At 35.8% G+C, this 19,963-nt stretch overlaps 3 protein-coding genes and 1 non-coding gene across 4 annotated transcripts; 1 reads left to right on the forward strand and 3 right to left on the reverse strand.

The window, feature by feature from the left end:
• The first annotated feature begins 3,089 nt into the window (after positions 1–3,089).
• LOC115957233 lies at positions 3,090–5,563 on the forward strand. The gene is made up of 2 exons (XM_031075434.1): positions 3,090–4,373; positions 4,601–5,563. Exons 1-2 carry the CDS (start codon positions 3,090–3,092, stop codon positions 5,456–5,458), a joined length of 2,142 nt encoding a protein of 713 aa, XP_030931294.1. The 3' UTR covers positions 5,459–5,563.
• A 2,115-nt stretch (positions 5,564–7,678) lies between these two features.
• LOC115957417 lies at positions 7,679–10,759 on the reverse strand. Its single transcript, XM_031075651.1, has 6 exons — positions 10,582–10,759; positions 10,408–10,474; positions 10,056–10,163; positions 9,852–9,950; positions 9,049–9,174; positions 7,679–8,130 (listed from the first exon to the last, which is right to left on the reverse strand). Exons 1-6 carry the CDS (start codon positions 10,609–10,611, stop codon positions 7,985–7,987), a joined length of 576 nt encoding a protein of 191 aa, XP_030931511.1. The 5' UTR covers positions 10,612–10,759; the 3' UTR covers positions 7,679–7,984.
• A 1,285-nt stretch (positions 10,760–12,044) lies between these two features.
• LOC115958006 (ribosome biogenesis protein NOP53) lies at positions 12,045–16,552 on the reverse strand. The gene is made up of 12 exons (XM_031076369.1): positions 16,237–16,552; positions 15,429–15,601; positions 15,289–15,325; positions 15,168–15,193; positions 14,773–14,853; positions 14,575–14,685; positions 14,223–14,314; positions 13,806–13,925; positions 13,593–13,715; positions 13,253–13,319; positions 13,056–13,135; positions 12,045–12,476 (listed from the first exon to the last, which is right to left on the reverse strand). The coding sequence occupies exons 1-12, from the start codon at positions 16,403–16,405 to the stop codon at positions 12,470–12,472; spliced, it is 1,086 nt and encodes a 361-aa protein (XP_030932229.1). The 5' UTR covers positions 16,406–16,552; the 3' UTR covers positions 12,045–12,469.
• On the reverse strand, positions 15,796–15,908 carry LOC115958705. The gene has a single exon (XR_004084628.1). It is a non-coding gene; the product is annotated as a small nucleolar RNA snoR100 (small nucleolar RNA).
• Positions 16,553–19,963: the final 3,411 nt, after the last annotated feature.

Genomic DNA, 19,963 nt, shown 5'->3' on the forward strand with positions numbered 1-19,963 from the left:
ATTTGTAGATGCCGTTATAATACTATTAATTAGTTTAATTATTTATATATAAACTATAGAGAGCGGTGTGTATCTAAGTTAGAGAGAGAGAGAGAGATAAGAGTGTTTCCCCGCCTCTTTCAAAACCCAAACAACCCCTTTCTCTCTTTCAAGAATACCTCTCTTTTGTTTCAGAAGTCTCTATCCCTCAAGAATGTCTTCCTTCTTAGCCCCAAGAATCAGAGATAGAGATGAAGATGGCGCTAGGGGAAACCTCAAACTTACATTTCGGCATCCCTTTTCAGAGAACCCCATAAAGTATGATGTCTATGGTCGAAGTTCCAAGAAGTCGTTCTGTGAAATTGGCGATGGCGATGAAACAACGGTTCCTTACTGCATCAACGAAAATGATCGTTATGTAGTCCGCATTGAGAAATACAATCTCTCTCTTAGAGATTGGCTTTCACTGAATGAAAGAACCTTCTCAAAAGCGTATCAGAGCTGGGGGGTGTATCGACCTTCAAAAAGGTCCCTGCAGCTGCTTAGAGCACTGTTGAAAGAGGTACGTTTTTGGCATGCTCATGGAAAGAGCTGTGGAAATCTATCAAATTTTGATTCCGTTTTAGTTTTTAATGAAGCTTTTGATCCTTATAATCGTGAGGCTGTGAAAAACATTGAGAGGGTGGTATTTGTTATGGACCCCAACAAATGGGATGGGGAAAAGCAGCCATCAAGAATGATATGAAGGAGTTATTTGATCTGATATTTAGGGTAATTCTAAAAATAGAAAATGTTCATTCTCTATCGGATGATTTCCTTCACTTCTTTCAAGTTCTTCAAAACTCAGATGGAACGTTGGCAAGCTGGAAAATTCTGTTTAACCATCCTTGTTTATGGTCTTGGACGGAACGATTTTACTTTTTTATCAAATTCGATGGAGTGTATGAAAGTGCCGGATCAACCCTTCAAAGAACGCTAGATCTTTATTTTCGGAAATTTAAAGATTACAACAACTGGTCCTTTCTCATACCCAAAGATGGTCCCCTAGCGAAAATGTTCAAGCACTCGTTGTATGACTCATCACCACGGGGTTTTATCAGATTCATAAGGGTGATTCATACACATTTTAATGGTACTTACGTAAGTCGAAAAACGAATATAAGAAAAGCTTATGTTGCACAGCCTAATTCCGATTACATGAAAGCTAAATTTGTTGAACTAAAGACTTCCCAGCTCTACGGCTGTCTGTTAGTCTCCATGTCCTTGATCGCAGCTCAGCTAAAACTTAAGGTTTAAGGGAATATCGGCTTTTGCCTAAAGGTAATGTGAGACAATCCTTCTCTTGTGTCCTTGGCAATTTTACAGTTGTATCCTTTTAACTACAACTTTCCTGTCTGGCCCTTTAAGTAGTTTGCTTAAATCGTATCTGATTACTGTTCTTAGCCCTTAAGAGTAGTGCAACTTAACTCTTAACTTCCCTAATTTTGCCATGTATGAAGGGGATAAATTCAGCTTAATTAAGGTATTTTGTTGCATCTCTCTTCACAAAAAAGTATTAACAGTGTGTGGCAAATATTAGAGTGTTGAACTATTGTTTTTTTTTTTTTTTTTTATGGGGTGTTGTACTATTGTTACATGCTGCATATGCCATGTATTAATGTGCCTCTGAAGCTTTTGCTTTTTAGTTGTTATGCATTTTCATCTTAAATCAGATTTTAATAAGATCCTACATCAATAGATATTTACCTAAACTTTGTATTGGCTTGTGATGTTTCTGCAGAGGCAACTTTGTGTGAATATTTTAGATTACACCTTGCCTGATGAATTCATAAGACAGCAGAGGGATTGAAGAGGAGGAGGTTGAGTCACTTAATCAGTTAGAGTAGATGGATGAGAGCTCTGGCTGATCATTTCAGATGAGTATTCAAGGCAACCTAACCCCTTAACCATGTACCTGCTAGTGCTAGATTTCTCTTTTGAATACTCTAATGTACTGGATTACCATATTCTTTTAGTACTTGACGGTAGAGATTTGTTTCTTTTTTTTTTTCCATAAATCAGTGGAAACTACAGTGGTAGTATTTTTGTGATAAATCTTATTCTGTGGACAACAGTATCATACACTGTATTGATGTCTTTGCAATTGTGGTGGTTGATCACGTGTTATTGTTTGATTGGATCATTAAACAGGAAAACAGTGACTACAAAGAAGTTTTATTAAATTTAGTAAAACTTGAAACACACTGAACAAATGGTTTATCTGTACGCATAAACCAGGTGTTTACTGATACAGATGGTCACTTGTCAAGGCGAAGATAAATTGCACACAATTCTCAAAATAAACTTGTAGCTTAATGCATCTACATATACCCATACTTCTAAATACATTTGCATATTTCTCAAATGACTTTCCTGCCATTTATGTAGTACAAATAAACCACAGCTTAGAATTGCTCATAGCTTAAGATTACGTATTATTATTTTGCTATCACATCTATTTGTGATATTACTTATAGTTAAATAAGTATAATCACAAAAAGTAAGTTGTTTCTATTATATTCCCAACAAAAAGAAGATTATCTTCAAGGGTTTTCATTTTAGGATCATCTTCGTCTAAGACAATTGATTGAATACGAATACGATAGAGCCATTCGAAACTGCAGGAGCTCACACTAAATAAAAATGGGCTCTTATATAGAGAAAAAAAAAAGGGCTAAGCTCTTATTAATGAGGCCCATATAGCGCAACTTTTTCCCTACCCATAACCCATTCGCTGTACTTTACCTTGTGGGAAGCTTATAGTTATAGGCCTAATTTATTTATGGAAGGAAAAGGCCCATTTTGTTGGGACATGTGCAGAGCTAAAAATTTATCCCACTTTCGTTTTGTTTTAGGCCGGCAAGCAAGCCCAACAGGTATTTCAATAACACTCAAACTCAAACTCAAACACCGCCCTGAAAATTGAACAATACGATTCCTATATATATATCGTGTGGGACTCTGAATCTGATACCCGCCCTCGCTAGTCGCAACTGCGAATTTGAAATTACTAAACTCCCTTCAGAATCATCAGAACCGCCCTTCAGAATCAAAACCCTAGTGCTTCATCGATGGCTTCGGAAAAGAGAGAAGCGGAGGATTGTGTAGCAAGAGCAGAGGATTGTGCGCCCAAAGCATCAGCGACAAAACTATACGTATGTTTAAGCCATACCTATGGCCCTGTTATATATTCAATATATGAAATTACCGTACCAAACCCTATCCCTCCTCCCCCAACCAAATCCGAAGCAATAATAAATAGCCCCAATCCACTTCCCACCCCAAACCCAATCCTCCAACTCAAAAGTGTAGAATACCCTGTTGCCATGTGTTGCGTTCAGTTGGGTTCTAAGTTTTACTTGTTTGGTGGCAAATACCATGAATTGGATCCCCCATCCGTTGATCAGGATGTCGATAGAAAATACCAGCATGTAAAACGCTTCATATATCCGCTAGACCTCTATATTTTTGATCCCACCACCAAAAAGTTGATAAATGGTACACCCATGAACACTGGAAAGGCTCACCCCTTGGCCTTTGTGATCGATCACAAGATTTACGTGCTTGGAAGCACTTACGAATTGCCAGACCAATCCCATTTTGACTTACTGTACCAAAAAAAACCACCCCGCAAACCATATATCAAGAATGACATAGAAACCCATGCTTTGTTTGAAGTCTATGATCCTGTAGTTGATAAGTGGACAGTGTTGCCAAATCAACCTCCAATTAGGGACAACACTGAATGGAGCTGGCATTCTATCGTGGGAAAAAAGGTTCTTCTTGTAGCTTGTGAGATTAGCCGTTACTGCCTCTACTGTTTTGATTTTGATACAAATCAATGGGCAAATTACCTAAACCTCCCTTTCTTCTCCCGCTTATCATTCTTTGGCGGGACTGAGTTTGTAGAAGGTACTCTTTATGGATGTCAACGCACCATTGTAGCTGCAATAAAAGACCCATTAGCTGAGGAGGGGACCCTTTATCATCCCTCCATCTCCAAGGAGATGGATGCTATTTACCATAATCTTCCTCCATTGGTTGACTCCTACACCTCATCAAGCTTGCTTCACTTGGGGAATGGGTTCTTTTGTTTTCTCGTGTCTGGGAATCCCGAGCTTCCTAATGATCACTTTCAATATATTGATAATTATCCAGTCGGAGATGACAAAAAGCGTGTTATTAGGATTGTAATTTTTCAGGCCCTTGGGGAGACATATGGAGTGAAGAAGGACTATGATGTTGAGTATGCCCGTGGATTATTCACAGCAAAATTCATGTATTCTGCTCATTGTGTCATCAATACCCCCTTCCCTAATCAAGGTCGCATTGAAGGCTTCTTCTCTCTTGGCTCGGTATATATCTCCATTCACCATTCCATATTATTACTTGGGTTGTGTAAATAACATTCGTTCTAACTAGAAATAACCTGCATTTTGTGGGGAAAATGACAACTCAATTATTGAATCAACCTAGTTTAAGACTTACTTTTCAAACTATTTCTGATTTTCTTTTTTAGTATTTACATTCCTGGTTTGTCGTTATGAGCCCCGCGTCTTAATATTCTTCACTTTTTGTATAGGTGTTTGGCTTTGGAGATGGGACTCACCCTATGTCTGCTGATCACGGGAAGCCACCTGTTTCGAACTTGCCATCCAATCCACTTCTTGTTCCCCCATCTGTCCCCGATGTCAATCCACTCCTTGTTCCCCAGTCTGTCCCCGATGTGCTGCAGCTTTTGATGGATGACGCAATGGCTTTGATTATTCATTCTATGGAGGATGCCCATGAAGCCACTACCCAATCTTTGCCTCCCATCTCTGTGGAGGCTGACGGGGTTAAGGAAGCGGGGAGTATAGTAATTGGTACCGCTAGTGCTGAGGCAGCAGGAGTTGATGATGCTGCTGATGACAACAGTATACATACTAATGATGATTTCATTACCACTGCAAGGTCTTGGTTGCTAGGTAAGAGAAAGCGCACTGATCACCCACATCCTAGATGGCATCCATTGGCGACAGATGTAGAGAGTGTTAGGCTCACTAGGCCGTGTGATGTGCTTGAAATTACCAAGAAGCATGACGTGTACTCTATAGAGTTCACAGCTGTACAGTCTGAGATGGCCTCTCTTAAACACGCTTGGGATGCTGCAAACAGAGCTTTGATTGAGGAGAGACAGAGCATATTTGGTCGCCTGGAATATCTTTACCAATCATTGATTTCTAAACTTTTCAATATCCGAAGCTCTCAAGATGTTGCTCATTGTTTTGTGCCTCAACCGATTACATCTTTTGTTCCCTCATCTTCCCAGCCTACTGTGCCACTTGCTAGCAAACCATCAGGAGATACCAGCTTTGGGATGGAGACGCTCGACTTCTCTAAGTCAATGCGTTTGTCTAGATGCCACATAACCAGAACTGATGATGCCAATGACAAGTAAACTCAGGGATTTCTTTTTGTTTTTCCGAATAGATGGCATTTGATGTAGGGATTTCTTTTTGTTTTGCCAAATTGATGGCATTTGATGTAGGGAAATTTTCATGAATGTACCTCAAACTCTCATGATATATATATATTTATTTATATCAGACAACTGATTTGTGGATTTGAGTTGTACATATTGATTATGATTTTTATTGATTAATGCTCTCTTTCTAATGCGTGACCTATTGTTATTTGTAACCTTTGTTATTTGCTTTACTGTTGTTTGCTAGTGATAGTCCTTATTTATTTATGAGTCATGCTAATAAGTGCTCTAAGGGCACTCGTTATGGGAAATAAAAAAAAGTTGTCAAAAAATTAATTGTTTTTTTTTTTTCCCATAAAAACTTTCTTTAACTGGATTCTTAACCAGTGTCATAAGAGCACTCGTTAGCATTTCCCTTTATTATTTTTAAATCTACATTTTTTTTATACAGTAATCATTACATACCACCTTAACAGTTGTGAAATACTTGTTGAAAAGAAACATCTCATTAGTTGGTGCTCATGTCTGCCCCCGCTGAAGCCTTTTTGGCTTTGATTTGGGGGCCTGGTTTCTAACCCACATTCTATCTCATCTATTCATTGAAAGTAATTTTTCAGGTGATTTTGATTCTGTTTATTTTTGTAGATGAGAGAAGTCTTTTTGTTAGAGGGAGACCTAGCATAGAATATACTAAATAGAAGGAGAGTACTTTGAGGGATGTAGTGAAGTTTTTATGTATCTTTTCTCACTTCATGTACTTTAGTCTTGTGACCACTTTTACCTACATTGTATTATTTGCATGTTTTTTCTTGTATACAACTTGTCTATATTTCACATTTGATGCCTTGATGAATCTTGTTTAAGCTAAGACAGGTTGCAAGTTTACCATGCCATGATTTCTCTTCTTGCAAATTGCAAAGTTTTTCAAGAGTTCGTAGTAGGGTTAGACTTATGTATTCTTGTAAGTTATGTTTGACTTCTCTCATAATTGTTGTTTGTAGTTTTGTCACAGATTGCCAAAGGGGAAGATTTTTAGGGTCATATTTTATTATAATTGGCTAATCATTGATAAAATGCAATTTATTTGTAATTGGATAAATCTAAAATGGATTTAGTATTTCAAGAAACATGTTTTTCAAGCCAAGTATTAAAGACATGGAGATTGATCTAAGAAACAAGTGAAAAAAGGTTGTTCATTAAGTCTCAACAGATGCCTGCTATTGAGACTTAGTGTGAAACTCAATATGTAGCTCGACAGCAACTCAATCTATCGAGAATTACAATTGCAAAATTTTCAGATCTGAAATTCAACCTAGGCTTGTGTAATTGTTTAGGGTTTTTTTTCTCACGACCTTAGACATGTATAAAGCTTATTTTAAGAGCCGTTACATACGGATACAGAGACCAATAGACTTATTTTTTTTGTGAGAAGCTATTGTGTTTATACATCATAAGGTTTTGTAACCAAGTACTTACTGATCTTCATTATTGATGAAGTGAAGAACTTCGTAACCAACAACGTCCATTCAAGTTGTTGGAATTAGTCACGTACTGGGATCCGTGAAAAATGCGTTAGTAACAAATTGGAGATTTGTGCATCAAAGGAAAGAAGGCTACTACAAGTTTAAATCTAATTGGGTATTGGAGCGAAGTTTCAACTGTAAGTTGGTATTGTGGGATAGGCCAGGATAATTGGTAAGATTTTTTATACTTGTAACCGCTTGATTGTTGATTATTAGATTCTTAGAAGTAGTGACCTAAAAATCATCCGGTGGAGTTTTTGTCTTGTAAAGTCTTTCCCATTTGTCAACAAATCACCGTATCAATTTATTTTCCGTTGCATTTAATTTATTTAGTGATTTGTTGGTACCTTCACGATGTCCATGCAATTGAACTTAATCAATTAACTTGGGTAGTTAAAGTAATTAACTGGGTTCAAGCTATCTTAATCCAAAAACAACATTATCATAAATTTGATAAGAAGATGATGCTTACCTCTCTTAGCAACATTATTGTATATTGTGCTCGTGCACACGCGCACAGAAAGAATCTAGAGGTGGTTGCGTGGAGAACTAGTAAATTATGTGCACCTCTGTGAAGGAAGTCTGAATCAAACACATTTTAAACTACCAAGATAAAGAACTAAGCTGTATAATGTAAGCATGTATCAAAGAAGTTGGCCACTAAAATTTGAGATTTATGAACATGCACTAATGCCATTGTGGCCTGCTGTCAGAGTTTTCTACAAGGAATCACCCACAACATAAATAAAGCACAGAAAATGAAGTGAATAAAAAGAATCGTTTAGCCGAGAAACAAAGCCAATTTTAAAAAGAACAAAATTTTGAAACTCTTCTTATTAGATTAAACAAAAAGATAGAGGAGGCATTCTAACTTATCTTTACAAACCATAGTTCCTTGCACATGCAGACATACTTTTCTTTATTTTACTATTGGTGTTTGAAGACTTAAGTTAAAGGCAAATACCCTGGTCACATCTCAAGATGAAACATCATATCTTAGGTCTTGGAATCTCTTCAGCAAGCTTGACTTGTATTTTTCAACATCTGCATCCTCAACGGAATGTGGGGCAGACCTGATAACTGAGATAGCCCCAGCAAGGTGTAAAGCTCTAACAGCTTCATCTGAAAAATGAGAGTAAATTTAGCAACCTAGAGGGAAATACAACAGTAACTGAAATACTGAAGCTGTTCTTAAAATACACCATATTGTCTGAGACAGTAAATTTTCCCTTATACAAAGCACAAGGCTTTTGAATATTCCATATTAAAGCATCTTGCCTTTCCTTAATGTTAGTATCACATATTGGACTAACCAACATATCAACTTCTTACCCATATTCTGTTACAAACATTAGTTAAAGTCTATTTCACACACACACAAGTTTCTGTATCTCATGATAGTCATAATTTTGTATCAAAATGTGAATGTAGGGGTATATGGCTCATGCATCTAGTGATTTTAAAGCTACATTTGGTTTGTTGGAAATGAATGAAATGAGACTTATATGAGAAGGTAAGGAATAGAAATTTATATTCCATTCCCCCCTTTAATGCCAAATGCAATGAATGTAGTTCATCCTGTGACAGAGGCAAGGTGGTGGTGATAATGATTTCTTATTCGAACAGGCATGGGGATGAGCATCCCACTTTTGGTGTAAAATTATATTTCGTCATTTGAATGGTCATTCCCATTCCCTGCCCAAACCAAGCACCTGAATTCCAGCAAGACAAATGTTGTAAGCCCCTTATCTAACGCCTTCCTCTTCCCAAATGGTTTTAACTAGTTACAACACAATGGAACTGTTCCAATAGAGTCCAGTTTTAATTGTGATTGTACAAGCTGAATATTCTTTCCACAATATATTCCAAATTTAGAAAAACCATAGTTAATCACCAAGAAAAAAAGCTCACCGGTAAGACAATATGCACATAAAAAAACAATTTTTTTTCCCCTTGAGAAGTATGAAGAAACAGGTTTTCATAGGAAGTGCTAACATGAATATAGACATTTAAACTATTGAATGTAACTATGAAATTAACCTGAGTGTGAGAGGGCTGTAAGGGCCTTCAAAGCTTCCTTCCGTGTGCGGTCATCTTTAGCAGCCCCCAACATATTTATGAGCTCTTGAGCCCCACCAGTCTCTACTATTTTCATCCTCCTTTCATCTATAAATTGAAAGGAAAGCAAAAGTTATATATGAGGCAATAGGCAGTAATCAGTTATAAGACTTCAGCTTCTACCGCATCAATTTCATGTGCCTGCTATCTGTAGATTAAGATTGAAAACCAATAGGAAAAAATTAACAAAAGTATTGACAACCAGAGTTTCAGACAGTTGAAGAGTCAAGAACTAGTTACTTAACATATTACCCAGCTCAACCACACAGAAGTTTGTATGAACAGAATGCCAGAATTCATTATTGTTGCCCTTAAAACATGGTGAGTATAATTTATTGGTCGATTCACCTCACTGTGGCTCTGCTAATATAAGACCCGTGCAGGGCATGAGGAAAAGGAAAAACTGGAGAATCTAATCCCAGAACCAACTACTCTAAGTTTTTAGTCTTTGAAGCAAGGCAAGTTGCAGTTTTACATGATATCATTTCAAGACTGAATCACAACTCTCCTCTAGCAAAAAGCCAAAGCAGCCACGTTTCACAAGAAAAATAAGATACTCTATCCAGCACAACTTATGACATATGACATGTAACACTCACACATACACATTACTAATTTAAAAATAAAACCAAAAAAACAAAGATTTACACTTTGTTGATAAAGTAACAATGAGTGAAGTTTCTTAAGAAAAACTGACATCAAAAGCATAGAGAAATTAAAGTTACCATCTATTGCAAAACGAGCTAACCGAGATGCTCCCATTCTCTTAAACAAAGGATCCTTGACATGTAACAGCGACACAGACTGTTGCATCAAATTATCACCTGGAAATGTAAATTACAACAATCTTGTCAGCCTAGAACTGCAAAGATAGTAAATTTTGACTAAATAAGCCATTTCAAGGTTGTGTATTAAACCAATTGACAGACCCAAATACGGAAATAACTGGTAAGCAACAGCTGATGCAGTCCCAGCAAAGATTAGTTTCAATAACCACCCTATCTTTCTTTCAGCATCCTTCTCAATGGAGAGCTCATCTGCAAGTAAAATTGAAACCCAATTGACAAATGAGTTTCTTTTGTCTTTTTCTTTTTTCAATCAAAAGAAAATTGAAAAACTTTGCCGTGCTTCTCTTCATATAAATCACATTCTAACCAAAATCCTCATGAAGTACATGTTTAAATTTAAAATTAAAAACACACACACACACACACACACACACACAAATTGGGTAAGCGTAATTAGAGAAAAGGGTAATTGGAAAAAAGGGAAAGCAGTGACCTTTTACATTGAATGATGAGGAACTGCGAGACTGTACATTGCATCCAAGTTTTCTTCTACACAAATACTGCATATATATAAAACCCATAAACCCCAAGTTACATCAAGCTAAACTAAATGATGAAAAAAAAAAAAAAAAAATCAAAGCAAGTATGAAGAAGAAGAAAGATTTACAGAAGTGAGGTGGGAGGCTAACGTGCGCATGGTACGAAGCAGATCTTCCCAAGTCTGCGGTGGTTACCTTTGTACACCCCTCCTACTCGGAGTGTAATGTTTGTGTCTTTGGAATTCCAGTTCAAACGGCACTAGTTGATGTAGCCTGTTGCAGGTAAGCTAGTGGACTCGGCTTCTTACTTTAGTGGGCTTTTTGGGCTTTATTTTTTCTTTTCTTTTCTTTTCTTTTTTTTTAGGAACAGGTCAGGGATGTCAAGTCCTCTTAAAAATTTTAAAAAATAATTAATTAAATTTTTTTAAAAAAATGAAAGAGATAAGAAAAGATAAGAAGTTGTTGCACTTCAAATCTGCAAGTCAATTTCTTGGAAATAACTGGACAAATGGTAATTAATGGAGAGGGCGGTGGGTTTTGTTGAAATGTATTTTTTTTTTTTTTTTTAATAAAAACGATTGTCACATCATTAAAAATAAGATACATAATTACTCTATTAGGCACATAATCAAGAAAACTAAAACTAACAATAATGTGTGATTATAATGGTTAGTTATTTTATCAACTTAATTAAACAATTTAAATGCAAAATATCACCAATTAACTTTTTATTTCTTGAATAATCCAATTAACCAACATTTACTGTAGATGGAGATTATACTTGCCCAATTTCAATGGGCAATCATTGTGATCATATGTAGTCTCAAATTCTAAATGGTAAATTCTAATTAATATTGTTTCAATGGCAATTTTGTTATTTGCTTTTTTTTTTAACTTTTTTTAATAAGGTATAACCTCGGCAAGGCCTTTTAGACTTATTGCCAAAACCTATAAGTGATTTTACATTACATTATAATATTATATTATTGTAATCTTACATTAATATGATTTCAATACAATAATATAACATTACGTTGTTTAGAAAGGTAATAAGGTTAAAATGATTTGATATATTTTGTAATTTTAAATTATGGTAATATTAGATAAAATAAAATAAATCAAAAACTTTAATGTCATATCATTGTAATGTGCAATACATCAAGAACACATCACAGCGAATCAAATGCCTCCTAGTGAAAATCAAACCCAAAATATCTACAACTCATTCCAAAGGTCTATTTAAGAACAATTTATTTAGCTGAAACTGAAAACTTTTTATTAAAAGTACTATAGATAAAGCTAAAGAGTAGCTAAAATTGTATAATTAGACTCATGAATAATACCAAAAATGCAATGAAATTCATAAATTATAGTAAAAATAAATTAAATAGTAAAATATGTCTAATATAAGTTATCCCAAACACAACCCCAAGTCTAGAAAATCAGAAAATGCCACTATATGACTGGCCGTGGCCCCACATCATATTGGTCACCGTCGATAATGAATACATCATAGCAAAATCTTTCATACAATAGCTTCAGAAAAATGAGCTACAAACTGCCACAAAATTTAATTACTAATAGACACCTATTAAATAATTTAAAAAATAAATAAATAATTAAACTTCAAGAGACGTGTTCACGTTCCACATAAAAAGGGCCTTAAACAAACACCTTTATCTATTGTTGGCTCTGATATAACATTAGCCTAAATACATATTAAGCATAATCAGTATGTTACACTTCCTTTGATTAATCCTTATGTGAATAAAAGTATAAAACTGAATTTTTTTTTTTACCAGAAGAGCTTGGTAAAGTTAAGAAACCACCACAAAACTGAGGACGATATAAGAAAACATGAAAAACGGCAAATCTCTGCTGCATATATAGATGATTCCACCATAGTGTAGTCCTCCATCCAACACTCTGTTTTTAAAGACCAACAGTCTTGTGAAGCCTGTAATGATCTCCTTCATCAACAACTAGGCACTGCTGTCTGTCCAAAGCGAAACCACTCTACTTCCTGTTCAAGTACACATTAAGGAGCAATGAGGAACTGCAAAGTGTATAGAACCACTCCAAAATGCATGCAAATTAAAATTCATCACAGAAAATAGTACGAAGCTTCATGCCACGCGTACATTCACTCATTCTAAGTTTGTAACCATCTTACACACGGAAACTCAACTTGCTAAGAAAACAGGATTATGGATACTAAAATTAGGTTCTTAATCAAAGGGATACTTTCAGTTCCATCTGAAACCGAGGTATAACCTGACAAGGTTTTATCTGACAGAGTTTTGGAAAGAGATATAATCACCAAATAGTACATGCCATGTGGAGAAAAAAGTTGCAAGTGAAAAATGGAATTGCACCATAATCACTAAAAACTTAATAATAGTGTGGTGTACATAAGAGGGAGTTGGGGAGAAGGAGGGTCTCACATATGAAGACATTGAAAAGCAACCTTAAAGTATTAGGTGCGCCAAAATGACAGTATAATTAAGATTCCAAACAAAATCTGATAAATTCCTAAGCAGCCTGTATTTGTCTGTCCTAAGATGAATGATAAGATACAGTATAGAAAGGATAATCAATTGACCTGCTGCTCTTGACTGTTGGGATAATCAATCCTCTTTTTTCCAGGCTCTTATACCGGTCCTTCGCAAGTGTGCAACAAGCCTTAAGACAAATAAGAAATCAGGAATGCTTTTAATGCACATCTAAACCGTAAACCGAATTGCAGATCTAATTGTGACATGCGATGTTTTGGAAACTACAGGGAAATTATCATCGTACCTTCAATTTGCGAAGTGATCCAGTTATTTCTTCAGATAATAGGACCTGAACTGGGGCAGGCTCAAATCTGAAATGAAGATGACCAGTTAATTCTGCTGTATTCACAGTATTTAAGTCCGAGTTCATCTAAATTTTTTCCATAAAAATCAATTAAGTACCGTCAATAAATATAGCATGCAAACTTTATGTTGAGATTCAACCAACACACACACATATACAATAAAACATAAATACTGGAGCTTTTTTTCCCCAATTACTTAAGTTAACTTTCCACTTCCAAGCTAGACACATAAAATCATAATGAATTAGATAAATTAGATAGACATATAAGAGATCATACTTGTACTTCCCCAAGCGTGGTGGACACGATTTTAGTCTTTCTTGTTTGGCTACAACTCGCCGGAGATGTTTTTTCTGCTTCTCCTCATCCTCTTTAGCTATTTCCTGAAGGATATCAGGTATGCTGCAACCAGGAGGACCAATCGATGGTTAGAATGTACCTCTGTGCAGAAATGATTGTTTGTAGAAGCAAAAATGCAAAATATCATCTTACCTATCAATTTCTTTAGAAACTCCCTCCATCTTTCTAGCCTCGGCTTCCTTTTTCATCTTTTCTTTACGTCTAGCTCTCTTGTTTAACTCAACTCGGGTCACCCTCTTTATTTTGCTAGATCTGCAAAAAAATATTTAAACCATATCTTTTCAACAATAGTTACACCATAAAATGGGGCACAACAAGAAATATAAATCAGAAAATTCATCCTAATCCAAACAAACATGGAACAACAACTACATAGAACGTACCAAGTACCAACACACACAAACCAACATTTAGAATAAAAAGGACACAATCAAATTACTTAATAACAACTTTTCATTCAACTTGATGGATTATGCATCTTCTCACCATTAAAATTTTGAGCAAAAAGTATACATTAAAGATAAATAAAAATGATGCATACAAGCTAACCTTTTCTCTTGTGCAGTATCCTCATTTTCATTTTCCACATTCATCTCATCATCATCATCATCACTTGCATTATCCGCGTCAATAAAATACATCTAATGAAAATAGCTGGTTAATCATAAAGCCCTCCTTGAAGTAAACGATTCAAAAGCAATATTTACATTCATGAAAGAGATACCTAGCAGATCAATTTTTTTCATAAATAAATCAGCATTTATACATAAATAAACAGTCTCAGCACCCAAGTCCATGGGAAATATGGGATATGTACAAAAAAATCTCAATGGCTCCCCTACTCCTTAAGGCAAAGAGGACTCCTAGTAGATAATAAATAAAGGTAGAAGAAGAGACTCACCTCTTCTTCATCAATAACTTTGCCAGGAACAGTTAATGGGACCGGCTTAGGTCCCAACTCATTCTGATAGACTTTCTGCATTTCTTCCGCAACAGCATGAGCCAAAACATCCTGACTTGACATAAGAAGAACAAATTAAAATGCCATGTGACTTACAACTCCCAGGCAGTCTAAATATGTATAAAAAACCTGGGTTACCTTATGACTTTCTTCTGAGGGATTGAATGAACAACCTGGATGCTCAACTTCTACTGCTGGAATAACTGAATGTTTCAATTTCTGTCAAAAGAGAATAAGATGTCAACAATCAGATCATCAACTAAGGTCCATTAAAGACCAATTAACGTAATGTCCTCAATATGCACTCATAAAATCAAACATCACATAGAGAACATCCAGCACAATTGCATGGCTCCAAAATAACCAAAGAGACACCTTGCACCAGTTTCTTACAGCTCAGCAGACAGAACTAATGTATCAAGGAGTTCATATCATCCCCTTATCAGTATTGCAAAAAATTTACACAAGAGGACTCGAGACATACAAGGGTGCCACAAACATTTTGAATTTAAATTCTAAGCTATAATATTTACCTTTTTGGACTTGCGGTTGTCTTCACCTGCAAAAGAGTCAAAAAGAGACTATGTAATGCATGTCATCTCATAATCGCAAGCCAGTGAAAACATGAACACAATAGTTTAACATAGAACAAACCTTTGTCATCCCAAATGTCAACCATAGCTGAATCATCCTGAGATATGTCAACAATAGAAAAGATAAGCACATAAACTTAACAAAAGAATTTCAAAAAAGATCATGTGTCCATTTCTATGCTCATTATATAAACTGCCGACCTTGGTACCAACTTGAGTAGCATCACTTGTTTTTGAAACCCCCATCTGCTTTCTCTTAGGTTTCTTCAGTGTTGAAGACGGCACTGCTTGAACAAAAGGGTTCTTCTGTAGCACGCTGTCGCAGCGGAGTACTTTCTCCCTATGTTTTTCAATCTTCCGCTTCACCAAAAGATCTGTTCAGACAGGAAGTACATAACTTCTAATCACTTCCCATCAAAGGAGAAGACTTCCCATTTATAATAGACGAAATTAGTCCATCCATACTAAAACATTATTTTGTATGTTTATTTTACCATAAATTCAGTCAGATTGTTTAACAGGAATCAGAATCACCCGAAAAATTACTTTTCAATGAATAGATGAGATAGAAAGTGGGTCGGAAACCAGGCCCCTGAATCAAAGCTGAAAAGGCATCAGCAGGGGCAGACATGAGGACCCATAAATTCAATCTCTGTGCACACTACCATGCTTCCTTCATCCATTAATCCAGAGCATCGGCTTATTGTACACAGAAAAAATCCAAACACTAACACAAATGGGCAATACAACAACAACAACAACAATAATAATAACCAAGCCTTAGTCCCAAACTAATCAAGGTCGACCACATGTATTCGTTTCGGCCAATTCGAACAAATGGGCAATACCATTTAAAGTGATTACATTCAAATTTAATCAAATTAATCCTCATAATGTTGAAATATCAAACTGGAACATTAAAATATATATATATATATATATATATATATATATATATAAATAAATAAACTTTGTGAAGCAGAAATTTAAAATACAAATAAGTAAATACCAGTGGACTTGTCGACGAAGAAGAGAGAGTCGCTGGGAGCGGAGGAGAGAGAGCCACCGGAGAGAGCGTCTTTTGTGGATTTCTCATAGAAGTCTTCGATGTCTGCACTGCTTATGTTTGCTCTCCATGCTTTCTTTCCCTTTCGCGAACCCTTTGCTTTCTTCCCCATCTCTCTGTCTCTGTGTGTCTCTGTTTTTTTCTTTTCTCTTTCTGAGTTGTGTGTGCGAGAGACCAAAAGAAGGCAGACTTTGAGGGGAAGCGTTTTTAAAACCCTAGCTGCCTTTCAGAAGAAGAGCGAGATGAAAACGACTAAAACTGATTTTAGTTAACAAGCACCAAAAATATTATATACTTCACAAACGACTTGTAGTATTTTTTTTGTTTTGGCTAAATTACAAATTTGACCTTTTAATTTTTGCTTAAAATTCAATTTAATCATCTAACTTTACTTTCTATTAATTTAGTCATCCACCTTTTTCAACTTTATTCAATTTAATCTTTCGGTTAATATCCTGAGAATTTAGTAAATGATGAATGCATTTAATGAATTTTGAACTCAAAAAAATTCACTTGACAACTACATTGGAGTGAAATTTGAAATTAAGTTTTTTCATATAAAAAAATCGAGTAATATCACTAATATACAAGACAACTGACATGAACTAAAACTTTATTGAGAATATAAAAATGCTAAAATGCTAAAGATGTTATAACTTTCTTTTTCTTTTTTCTTTTTTTTATAAAACCTAATCCAAAGGCCCATCATTTTTTATATTATGTTTACTTTCTAGGTGACAAATTTTTATAATCACAGTAGAATTTATATTTATTACCTTTGTTTCATTATAATTGCTCTATATAGTAGAGTCAAGACAAAATATCAATTAGTTTTTTTTTATGTTAACTATGGTAGCCTTTTCCCAACAACTTTGGGCTCGTTAGGCCTGAACCCCTAATTAATTTGTATTTCATACTGAATCTAGCCCATAATGGGAGATTCTAAAAGATGCTTTACTGATAACAAATGGTGTAGGACTAGTGGGATGGTGATTAATGGTTTATAACAACTATGCAATGGTTACTGGCTGACCAAAGAGACTCTTGGACAGTCAAGGTACCCCTATAGGTGTTCGAGCTGGATCACCTTACCCCAGTGTAGTGTTCTAATTTTTCTTGTGTTTCTCTCCCTGGAATTAAGTTCCAACCCCTTTCTTCGTCCCTATGGTTTCTTTTTATAGGCATGCTCTAGTGGGCTTGTCATGATGAGAGAATCTTCTGTATGTTTGTGGGTCTCTTCACCCATAGGGTTTGGGTGGCTTCCTAAATCCGTATTGCTATTCTCCAGTATATCTAATCGCATATTAGGGATAAGACCCACAACCCTGCAGTTAAAATGATTTTCTAGTAACTTGCACCCGACGCCAAATCCCATGCTCAGTGGGCAGATTCTCCCAAAGCACTACTATTCTTCCTTGGGGATAGTGGGATCTATTTGGATACTAGCGCCGCGGACTTGCAGGCTTACTTTCCAATTTGGTGTTTATTAAGTTTGGGCCAAACCTAAATTAACATTGCTCGGCTTGGACCTAGTATGGGCTGGAGTCCAAAAAAAATCAATTGAGAAAGGGAGATATGAAGATGGACTTACTTTGAGAGATATGATGAAAGAGCAAGGCGTGAAGAAGGAACCAGGATATAGTTGGATTTCTGTCAAAGGTAGAATCCATAAATTTTATGCAGATGATCAACAACATCCTCAAAAAGAGGCCATATATGCAAAGTTAGAAGAGTTGAGGGTGAGAATCAAATCCATGGGTTATGTCCAAGACTTCAACTCTGTATTGTGAGATGTGGATTACAGACAAAAGCTTTGTGTGACTGGTGGAAGCCCATTAAAAGATATAAATTTCCACATGCCAATATTTTTAGTAAATATAAACATATAAATGGGCACACATCTTTCACAAATACATGTATCTCTTTGAGTAGGAGTTGTAGGACTTCCGCATTTAGAGATGCCAAGGAGAACCTACAAATGTGGCTGATGAATTCCTGTTGATGAATGTTTAGTGATAGGTCTAAAGTGTCGTGCTTAACCTATGACTCCTACAGCCTTGTCTACTTAAAAAGCAGAGAGCCAAAGGGAAATATTTTTGAGAACAATGGTACTGTTAATTCTAGTGCTGAACATCGTTTGTTGATGTAGTTATGGCTCCTGAATAGGTTTAGAATACTAAGGCTAATGTGACTGATTTGTTTAACAGGAAACTGTTGTGGGCATGGATGTCACTATTGATAGTACTTTTGAGAATAAAGGTCTCCCCGCAGACTTTGTGATCCATATGCTTATTATGAAGGATTTAAGAGAGCAACTTGTGGGTATTATTTTCTGTCATTGAGGGGCAATCGTTGCATTATATTTGCAATCAAAGAGGGTGTTTTAGAACATCCTCAACCGGGTCATCCACCATTGCAAAGCAGTTGAAAACAGTATGGAACAATGGCTCAAGGTGTACAAAGACAAGGTAATGGTTTCCTGCCTTAAATTATGCAATTGCAGATCTGAATAATGAGCTGCACTTTGTTCGTGTGACTGATTAAATAAATAAATAAATCATGCTTCTTTTGATAATCAAAAGAAGCATGATTATTGAATGCTTTTTTGCACATATGGAGCTTGCAGTCATTTCTTGCTGCTGTAATTAATTTGCTTCTTTTACCACCTTTAGAAGAACTTTGTCTTTGGATGAATATAGACTTTCTTCAACCAGAACAACCAACCTGCTAGAAGCAGAACCAAAAACAACCAGCAGCGAAGCTGCACTAAATGCACCCTTCTAACCATACACACCTACAACAGAAACAAAGTCCCATGCACTCAAAAAACAAAGCAAAAAACAAAAAATCCAGAAACTACTGGGTCTACAGTACATATACAACAAAGGGAAACAGACGATAGCCTAAAACCATTTAATAAGAATAGAATAGGGAATCCAACAAAAGCAACATTTAACTCAATTTAAAACTGAAATTTTCATCTGTTCCAGCAGCCAATCTACCCCACATAGATTAACCATTACTGCAGCTAGGGTCCCTTCTTCACTTCTTTCACTCTAAACATGATAAATTGTAGCTTACCAAGCCACTTTGCAGAATCTTGATCTCAAACTTGCACCTTTTAATCTATTGATAATCCAATAAGATAGCTGATAATCCTGATCTTGAATTTGCCTATAGCAAACACTTCAAAAGTATCTACTTCCAACTTCTGAGTGTTACTGTTAAGACATTCAAAATAAAGATGGTCTCTGGACTCAATCCTATACCTGCATAAAAAAACCCATCTTTCATTTCTCACCAATCTCTCCTTAATGGTAAGAATGAAAGCATGTTTAGGAACAAAACCAGAAAACCAAAGACTTTTCCACCACTTAACCACATGCTGTTTAGATCTGATAGCTTCCCAAGTACTTGAATAGCTGCTTTTATCATTGGTAGAAGGAATCACTCAACTGTCTCCTCATTTCCACTGATTTGCACTTCAAACAACCTGCTCTGAATAAACGCAAGCTGATCAGAACGAGCTGGATTCCACTTATATGCACTTTATAAATTGCAGGCTATTTTGAACAGATTATGTAACAAGCACACTCCACCTGCACTGTTAATGGAGTGAAATTTGGCTTGGTTTTGATGTTATGAATTGATATTAATGAGCTTGATTTCT

Source organism: Quercus lobata, chromosome 8 (assembly GCF_001633185.2).
Source record: "Quercus lobata isolate SW786 chromosome 8, ValleyOak3.0 Primary Assembly, whole genome shotgun sequence".
Classification (NCBI taxonomy): domain Eukaryota; kingdom Viridiplantae; phylum Streptophyta; class Magnoliopsida; order Fagales; family Fagaceae; genus Quercus; species Quercus lobata.